The sequence below is a fragment of the Neofelis nebulosa genome, chromosome 17 (genome assembly GCF_028018385.1).
Source record: "Neofelis nebulosa isolate mNeoNeb1 chromosome 17, mNeoNeb1.pri, whole genome shotgun sequence".
In the NCBI taxonomy this organism is placed as follows: domain Eukaryota; kingdom Metazoa; phylum Chordata; class Mammalia; order Carnivora; family Felidae; genus Neofelis; species Neofelis nebulosa.
In genome coordinates this window covers 50,441,849-50,452,207 of record NC_080798.1, presented here as the reverse complement: position 1 = coordinate 50,452,207, position 10,359 = coordinate 50,441,849, and the positions used below count along the sequence as shown (strand labels likewise).

At 40.4% G+C, this 10,359-nt stretch overlaps 1 protein-coding gene across 1 annotated transcript; it reads left to right on the top strand.

The window, feature by feature from the left end:
- Positions 1 to 7,629, top strand: DUXB (double homeobox B). The gene is given in 7 exon segments (XM_058707044.1): positions 1 to 4; positions 867 to 953; positions 1,190 to 1,264; positions 5,504 to 5,542; positions 5,903 to 6,057; positions 7,239 to 7,555; positions 7,557 to 7,629. Coding segments are annotated over 7 exon segments (750 nt in total).
- The last annotated feature ends 2,730 nt before the right edge of the window (positions 7,630 to 10,359 follow it).

Sequence of the window (10,359 nt, the reverse complement as noted above, 5' to 3'; positions counted from 1 at the left end):
ATGGGTTTGAACAGCACTGCGAGTGGCAAATTTTCATCTGCATTTTGCTCTCTTCTTCAGTAATGCCATGTGCTTTATTTCCCAGAGTTTATAAAAGTTAAATCACAATCATAATTAGAGGGACAGATGGTTGGAACAGGAGCTGTTTTGCATTGATAAGTTGTTAGAGGATTGATGGGTGCTTTAAAACTGGAGATTGGAATTTTCCATTTAAAGTAACAGCCAGGAGTCCCACGAGTAGGTTGTCAAACGTTTCAAAGATGACATTGTAAATGGAGAAAAGCATATATATGGAACACCTACCTTTAAAATGTATGGGGCACCTGGGTCTCCTTTTGCTTTTTTTTTTTTTTTTTTTTTTTTTTTTTGAGAGAGAGAGAGAGAGAAAGCATGAGGGAGGGGGCAGCCAGGGAGATAGAGAATCCCAAGCAAGCTCCTCACTGACAGCACAGAGCCCAGTGTGAGTCTCATTATCAAGAACTAGGACTCAATCTAACTGTGAAATCATAACCTGAGTCGAAATCAAGAGTCAGACACTTGCAGTGCTCAGGCAGCTCAGCTGGTTAAGCATCTGACTCTTGATTTCGGCTCAGGTCATGACCTCATGGTTTGTGAGTTTCAGCCCTGAGTTGGGTGCCACACTGATAGTGTGGCACCTGCTTGGGATTCTCTCCCCAACCCCCCACGCCCACCACAACTCTCTCTCTCAAAATGAATCAACTTTTAAAAAAAAATTTAAAAATATATAGAATCATTGATGAACCTACAGGCTTTCATCCTAGAAAAACATATGACATATGTTCACACAGAGTTTTTAATCCATAAACATATCCTTTGTACTCCTCTTCCCATTTTCTCTTGACCAGGCAGACTACAAAAAGAAACCTGGCAAGGCAGGACTGTTTACAACCAGAGTCAAAAGGATATCCTCCAAGGGGGGCCTGGGTGGCTCAGTTGGTTAAGCCTCCAACTTCTGCTCAGGTCATGATCTCACAGTTCATGAGTTTGAGCCTCACATCGGGCTCTGTGCTGACAACTCAGAGCCTGGAGCCTGTTTCAGATTCTGTGTCTCCCTCTCTCTCTGCCCCTGCCCTCCCAACCCCCTCCTGCACCCTGTCTCTCTGTCAACAATAGATAATAAAACATTTTTTAAAATTTTTTATGAAAATAAAAAAGGATATCCTCCAAGCATCGTTTGAACAAAACCCTTACGCTGATAAAGCTACCAGGAAACAATGGGGCAAGGAAATTGGCATTCCAGAGTGTAAAATTCACATAAGCATTAGGTTTCTATTTCATAATCTGTCAGATTCCAGGTAAAGAGAAATGCTGGGATCAATACTCTCAGGTAATTCTTTTATGTCAGGTATGTTACTCAGAAGATTTTTATTGTTGTATACCAAAAGCAAGAACTGTGTATCTTTTACCAATTGTGGAAATACCAACTGGGTATATTCACTGACAGGAGGAGAATATACTGGTTCAGGATCTCCCAATGGGAGATACATCAACTTTTGAGATTTAGGCAATTTAGGAAATTAGGACACTATAATAATATGGTATCATTAAGTATTGATACATACTGGGGCACCTGGCTGGCTCAATCACTAGAACATGTAACTCTTGATTTCAGGGTTGTGAGTTCAAGCCCTACACTGGGATAGTGATTAAAACATTCCATGCTCATGGGTTGGAAGAATAAATATTGTCAAAATGTCAATACTACCCAAAGCATTCAATGCAATCCCAATCAAAATTGCACCAGCATTCTTCTCGAAGCTAGAACAAGCAATCCTAACATTCATATGGAACCACAAAAGGCCCCGAATAGCCAAAGTAATTTTGAAGAAGACCAAAGCAGGAGGCATCACAATCCCAGAATTTAGCCTCTACTACAAAGCTGTAATCATCAAGACAGCATGGTATTGACACAAAAAGACACACAGACCAATGGAATAGAATAGAAACCCCAGAACTAGACCCACAAACGTATGGCCAACTCATCTTTGACAAAGCAGGAAAGAATATCCAATGGAAAAAAGACAGTCTCTTTAACAAACGGTGTTGGCATAACTGGACAGCAACATGCAGAAGGATGAAACTAGACCACTTTCTCACACCATTCACAAAAATAAACTCAAAATGAATAAAGGACCTGAATGTGAGACAGGAAACCATCAAAACCTTAGAGGAGAAAGCAGGAAAAGACCTCTCTGACCTCAGCCGTAGCAATCTCTTACTCGACACATCCCCAAAGGCAAGGGAATTAAAAGCAAAAGTGAATTACTGGGACCTTATGAAGATAAAAAGCTTCTGCACAGCAAAGGAAACAACCAACAAAACTAAAAGGCAACCCACGGAATGGGAAAAGATATTTGCAAATGACATATCGGACAAAGGGCTAGTATCCAAAATCTATAAAGAGCTCATCAAACTCCACACCCGAAAAACAAATAACCCAGTGAAGAAATGGGCAGAAAACATGAATAGACACTTCTCTAAAGAAGACATCCGGATGGCCAACAGGCACATGAAAAGATGCTCAACGTCGCTCCTTATCAGGGAAATACAAATCAAAACCACACTCAGATATCACCTCACGCCAGTCAGAGTGGCCAAAATGAACAAATCAAGAGACTATAGATGCTGGAGAGGTTGTGGAGAAACGGGAACCCTCTTGCACTGTTGGTGGGAATGCAAATTGGTGCAGCCACTCTGGAAAACAGTGTGGAGGTTCCTCAGAAAATTAAAAATAGACCTACCCTATGACCCAGCAGTAGCACTGCTCGGAATTTACCCAAGGGATACAGGAGTACTGATGCATAGGGGCACTTGTACCTCAATGTTTAGAGCAGCACTCTCAACAATAGCCAAATTATGGAAAGAGCCTAAATGTCCATCAACTGATGAATGGATAAAGAAGTTGTGGTTTATAGACACAATGGAGTACTACAGGGCAATGAGAAAGAATGAAATATGGCCCTTTGTACCAACGTGGATGGAACTGGAGAGTGTGATGCTAAGTGAAATAAGCCATACAGAGAAAGACAGATACCATATGGTTTCACTCTTACGTGGATCCTGAGAAACTTAACAGAAACCCATGGGGGAGGGGAAAGAAACAAACAAAAAAAGAGGTTAGAGTGGGAGAGAGCCAAAGCATAAGAGACTCTTAAAAACTGAGAACAAACTGAGGGCTGATGGGGGGTGGGAGGGAGGGGAGGGTGGGTGATGGGTATTGAGGAGGACACCTTTTGGGATGAGCACTGGGTGTTGTATGGAAACCAATTTGTCAATAAATTTCATATATTGAAAAAATAAATAAAAATAAAAAATCTTTAAAAAATAAAATAAAATAAAATATCTTTGGGGCAGCTGGGTGGCTCAGTTGGTTAAGTGTCCAACGTGAGAAAGGTCATGATCTCATGGCTTGTGGGATCGAACTCCATGTCAGGCTCTACATTGACAGCACAGAGCCTGCTTGGGATTCTCTCTCTTCTTCTCTCTGCTCCTCCTCCACTCGCGCTTTCTCTCAAAAATAAATCTTAAATTAAAAAACAAAAATCTTAAAAAAATGTTCTGATACATCCTGCAGAATGATGATTAATACGTAATTATGAGGAAACTGTGGGGCAAGAACTCACATAAATTCCCAATTTTCAGGCTAGGTTTTTTTAAACACCTGAAATGTGATTTTCACACACACATATGAAGTCGGGGTCTGGGTCAGACGGTTGGGCATCTGACTTTGGCTCAGGTCATGATTTCAAGGTTCATGAGTTCGAGCCCCACGTTGGCCTCTGTGCTGACAGCTCAGAGCCTGGAGCATGCTTTGAATCTGTGTCTCCCTCTCGCTCTACCCCTCCCCTGCTCATACTGTTTCTCAAAACTAAAAAATGAACAGGGTGCCTGTGTGGCGCAGTTGATAAAGCATCCGACTCTTGATCTCAGCTCAAGTCATGATCTCAATGTCTGTGAGTTTGAACCCTACATCAGGCTCTGTGCTTGGGATTCTCCCTCCTTCTCTGCCCCTCCCCAGCTTGTGCTCGCTCTTTCTCTCTCAAAATAAACAAACTTAAAAATAATTTAATTAAAAAAATTTTTGGGGCGCCTGGGTGGCTCAGTCAGTTAAGTGTCTGACTCTGGCTCAGGGCATGATCTCACGGTCTGTGAGTTCGAGCCCCACGTCAGGCTCTGTGCTGTCAGCATGGGGCCTGCTTCAGATCCTCTGTCCCCCTCACTCTCTGCCTCTCCCCCACACTTGCGTGTGTGCACGCGCTGTCTCTCTCTCAAATATAAATAAACATTAAAAAAAAAAAAAAAAAAAATTTTTAAGTATATGAAAATCCCATATTGTATTATTTTGAATGGTACTGATGTAAAAATTAAACTAAGTTGGATTTCTTCAATAGCTGTAAACAATTATACCAAACAGCATTTAAAACAATGAAGATCAATGAAAGTGTGCTTTTAGAAGAAAATTATGAGTTCCTAGTTTTGTGTCTGCACAGAGCCTCCAATAAGCCATTGGCTAAAAGGTCCTCAGTCTGAGGGGTGCTGAAGAGAAATGTTTTACTCTTCTTCATGCATTAGTTCTGGGTGTGAAGACATAGCTTATTCAATTCCCAGTAATAAAAGTACATACTATGGGACTATCTGGTGATGTGCTTAAGGCTTACCTGCAAATATTCTCATTTAGAAAACAGATAACCTTTTAGCACAATGCCTGGATGAGAGTGATTTGTTAAATATCGGTTGTCATTAATACCCTAATTCCTATTGCAAATTATCAAAATAAAACAAATTAGAAAGTACACTGCAAATCTGACTCCAATAATGAGGAAACAAAGAAAGAGTTCAATTGGTTATATTAGTGACAAGAGTTTCACAGCAAGGTGTACTGGGTCCTAGAAGTCTCCTTACTTATTGCTGATTATGGGATAAGAGGGAATGTGGATGAATGTTAGTACAGCTCTAGGACCATGGCTAATTTAGTCCCCATCTAAAGAAATTCTTTTCACAATCAATTCCATATGTATTATATATAATAAAATGGTATTTCTTCTGTGTTTATTACATAAAATAAAATGGTACTTCTTATGAAGAGATGATAGGGCCCAAGAAAAGACATCCACACATAGAAGACATGTTATGAGAGAGAGATGGGAGGAGGGAAAGGGAGAAAAAAAAATATTGATCTCCTTTGATAGAACAGTGTCTCTTAAATCAGGGAATTTTACTTGGGATACCATGAGGATGACCATAAAAGAAATGCTGTCTTGAATTGTATGCTCATAATAACTCCTAAGATAATACATCACTTTTTTTATGGATATTATCCCAATGGCAGTTGATCAAATCAATTTCATTTAATTGCCTTGCCTTGATACTTGGAACAACACAGATTGAGTTACATGACTTCAACATCTTCTTCTCCCACTTAGATTTGACTTAAAAACCTCAGATCCAAACACAGACAATTGGAATTTGGATGCTCCTTAAGATGAAACCCAGGAACAAAATCAGCTGCCTCGGTCTCAAGGTAAGAATCCACTGGTCTAAATGCATTTCTTCAGTGGATCTCAGAGAAAGTGAAAACGGCTCTGCATGTTGTGCCCATATTCTTGACAAAAAAATCATTATCTTAGGAGGCACTTACAGCTTGCTCTGGGCACCCTAGCGTCAGAAATAAAAGCATGGCCCCACAGCTGGCTGCGACAGGCAGGTTCTTAGCACGCAAGGCTCTGGGCCTTTTGTCTTGCTGCTCTAAGCAGGGTGGCATCCTGTTCTGTCAACCTCAGGGATTCAGGGGAGTGTCAGCATTATCTTCCCAGGTTCAAGTTTTCAGTTCAAATATAAGAACTGTCCTAAAAGACACCTTCTGTTCCATGTTCTCTTTTAGAATACTTACCAAAAGCAGCCAGAGAAGACTGGACATCCATCACAGGACCTCAATCACATATCCTACTTCAAGCTTTTGAGAGGAACCAATTCCCTGATATTACAACCAGGAAAAAACTGGCTAAAATAACAGACATTCAGGAATCAAGAATTCAAGTAAGTTCTGTCTATGGCACCAAATATGTTCTACCTGTAAGTGATATTGTATTTCCCTCTGATGGGCTGCTGAAAAACTGACCTGAGATTATCACAATTATCATGGGTAACAGTATGGATTGGTAAACATCTAGCATTGCAAGTCAGATTCCTGCAAAATGAAGAATTCTGTCAGTGTGATAACCATTTAGAATCTCCAGCAGCAAAAATGGGGGGAAATAAGAAAGTTAATACTATCTATTTTGGGAATACCCTGCCAGGTTTTCTACAGCTTGACACTGCTTGGTCAATTCTGGTCCAGATAATTCCTTTCTTATGAGGTTGTCCTGCGCCTAATCAGTATTTTTAAGCATTCCTGGCCTCAACCAAATACCCTGCCTACCTACCCCTCCACCAACTTGTGACAGCTTCAAAAATCTACAGACTTAGTCCAATGTCCTCCAGTTGAAAGAAAAAAATCACTCTCACTGGGTACCTTCTAAAGTTATGAGGACAGTGGTTTAGTGTATGTTAAATGCTCATGACTAGGAAACACATTCATAGCTTTATCAGTACAGTGTGTTAATTAATCCTTGATCAGATTTATTTATAACCACGTATATAAGATTGGGATTCTTATACACATGTTGGCAGAGATAAATGTCAACCTGGTCAAGAAAACTTACTTGCTGATCCAATGTTGAAATTAAAGGGAAGAATCTAAAGCATATGCCTTTTCAACCAGTTTCAATCCATCTATAGTTGATTGCTAAGTGTGTTAGGACCTCAGTTTTTGTGTTTGTATGTGTATACACACATTCATATGTACACATATATACATACACACTGTACATAGGAATCAGAGTAATTAATGACATATATATGCAATAGTTCTATTTCACGTGAAACACACCCACGCACACCCCATCCTGATAATGGGGCCTGTATTAATAGCCCCTTTGCTTTACATAGTATGAGAAACCAAGCCAGAATCACTTGTCTTATGACACGGTCTTTTTCTTCACATAGATGTGGTTTCAGAATTAAAGATCTCTATACCCAAGGCAGAGAAGTGAGTCCATGAATTCCTTGACAGACAGTCCAAATGCAAGACCAGGTCTGACAGCTCAGCACCACCAAATTGATCTGCCCACTTTCCCAGGCAGGTCTCATCATTTTGCTTCCTCCCATTTTTTCCGTAGGAACCAAACATTTCTACCTGCTCCTCTCCCATCCCAGGAGTCCTCTGTCTCTTGTGTGAACCAAGGACCAAGCGTCATGATGGTACAGCCCATAAAGACTATGCAGAGAGAATTCTCTACTCTCCTTGGAATTACCGGCCAATACCATCAACTCTGCGAGTGTCAGATACTCAGGCTCCTTTCTGGCCGCCAAAGCAAGAAAAGTGCCAGAATCACAAAGAATTGAAGCACACAGGAGTACTACAGTTGAAGGACTACTCTCAGCCTCATCCTGAGCACCAAAACCACCAACTGCAGGATCTGGGGCAGGTAGACATATATTCTGCAATGGTGGGATGAAATCTGCCAGACTCTGATTGCAAAGTGGGATCCTCGAGGAGGGACACACTGAGACACTCATCTGCAGCACAGTCAACTGGACAACCATCTCATTCCCTTGGCCAACTCACCAGCAACGTGCAGAAACCTCAAGCCTTTATGTCAACTGTTATCCACAGATTTTCAGGAACAGGTACATTTTCCGAGTCCTGGCCGACAAAAAGAGGACCCTCCAGGACCCCAACTGTGCTTCAGTGAAGATGCTTTTCAGGCTGTGTTCCATATGCTACAAAGCTTACCAAGGCCTGAGATTCCAGAAAAAGAAGTCATTCTCAGAACCTGATCCAGACCTCTCTTCTTTTGATGCAAATCAGTGCAATTTAAAGGACAGTGGATACTGAAGTCATCCTGTTTGGGACAAGATTAATGCAAGAGGAAGGAGAAACCACTTGGAAACACAAAAGGCAGTTTTAACTGTTTTGTGGGCAGTGGTTATCTTCTATATTCACTTCATTGAATAAAGAAAGGATGGTTTCTAAGCTGCATACAGCCTCTGGAAGCACCATAGGCCAGTAGACAGGTCTGCTGAATCCTTCTGAACAAAAGCATTTCACTGACAAACATGACCTCCTCTCTAATCACCATGTCTACCAATCTGGAATTTGCATGAACTATAACCATACCCAAGCAAGAACATATCTACGTGCTGACACATTAGCACTCCTTTGCTTCCTAGCAAGATGGGAAAGCCAGCTTGAAATTAGTTTGTCATGCAGAAAATGAAAGGACAGTATATTTCCTGATAATGTGAATTCATAAAAGTGAGCTTTTCCCCAAAGCTCTGAGGGTTTCAACTGGGAACCAGAAACTATCCCACTCTCTACCAATAAGAGAACGATTAAATGAATTACGTTAAATCCACAATACTGAGTATTCTTCATTTATATTGTTTTTCCTTTGACTACTTAAAACGTTATTAAAAAAAAAATCACAATGAAAATACAGTAGCAACACCATACAACCACTTAGTCTAACATGTTAATCTAAAACTGGGATAAAATTTTCAGTCTTCTCTCTTCTTCTGAAATGATAATACATCTCAAAGTAGATTTTGGTGTATGAAGGTGTATGTAGATTTACCTTAGTGCTATAAAAACATCTTTGAATTTTATCAATTTGCATTGTTTGAACCAACTCAAAAGGTTAGGTCCAGGTTTGATGAGAAGAGTGATTAACATTCCACTCCTGGATGGATCTTCTTATTCCTGGGGAAGGTGACTAGAATTTGTACAAGTTTTTAGCAGACTCTTATTTGGGTATTCACCTTCCCTTTCATGTCACATTCTCAGGGAAGCTTACACAAACTGCAACCCAAGAAAAATAGACTTTGATTCATTTAAGTTAACCCAGTCAATTTCATTTAGGAAGAGTTAGGAAGGGGCATGTGCCAAATTTCTGGCCAATGAGAAATCAAAGGGCTTCCAAGAAAGATTGCACCCAACTTTTGACCATGAAAGAAGCAGCCTAGAAGACAAGCCAGGGACAACAGAACAGAAAAATAGAGAGAATCCTGAAGGTAACTACCTCAGGACTTCCTATACATATAAGATATAAATCCCCTTTTTATTTCCCTTATTGTTTCAAGTCCTTTAGATGAAGTTTTCTGTTACAAGCAATTAAATACAACTTACAGGTATAGGCAGAGGGGGAATATAATCCAGCACACAGCATTCGACCAAAACAAGAGAAAAGCTCAACAATCCAAGTGTCAGCTTAAACTTTTAAAATGCAACCATACCTGCTTAAAGGGATACGGAACAAAGGAAAACCAAATACCAGGAGCAGAGCCCACTGCTGCAGTTTGCAAAGAGGAGACAGAAAGAAATGTTTCTGCCACTAATGAAGGTGTACAAGTTAAGACCTAGAGAATTTCAAAAGCGCAACTGTGGAGTTAGTGGAAAATAGTGAGGAAGGCGTCTAACTCAAGAGCTAAAATGAGTAAGAAATGATGTTTCCCAGAGCACAAGCCTCAAGAAGTCAAGGAAAGAAAACCCAAAGAATAAGAATCTGGCGGATTAAAGGAGAGGTATCCTAACTTTAGGAATTGAACAGCTGGTCTATGGAGCAGATGCAACCATAGCTCAATGCCATTAACCATTAAGATCCAACTCATTTTCCTTGCTTAGATTTGTGCTCCCAAAAACACTTGACAATTTGTTTCCCCACATATTATCTCCCAGCCTAAAAAGTAAAACACCAGATAAATGACAAAAACAGATATTTGGAAGTTACTGGTTTATGAGTACTTTAAGTATCTTTTCAGAGTCTAGATATAATGAATCAGACCCTTTTGCACATGCTTTGACAAAACAAATTTCTAGGCTTGTAAAGCTATACGAACTTTACTAAGGTACAAACATCCCAAATGACATCTCCGTTTCACACATGAAGTATTGATTTTCAACCACTCCAGAGTCCTATCTGATTGGACGACACATTTTAAACAAATGCCTACCACCCAACCCTTCCCAATATCCACTTAAAAGTTACTCCTGGAGTGAGCTAGGTACTCCTGGGAATAGTTTTATCCTTTCAACATACTCAAGAGAAGGGCTAAGTGAAGCATTTTGATTTGGAATGGGTTCCTCCAGAAGCAGACTCTAAGAATTCGTGTTTAACTGAGGATTCCACGATGCATTTTATTAGGAAAGTGCAGATGTGAAACCACAGAAGGAAGCCTATGCAGAGTGTGTTCATAAACCACTACCACTCTGGGCAACCATGCTGGTTTCTGCTGGGGACC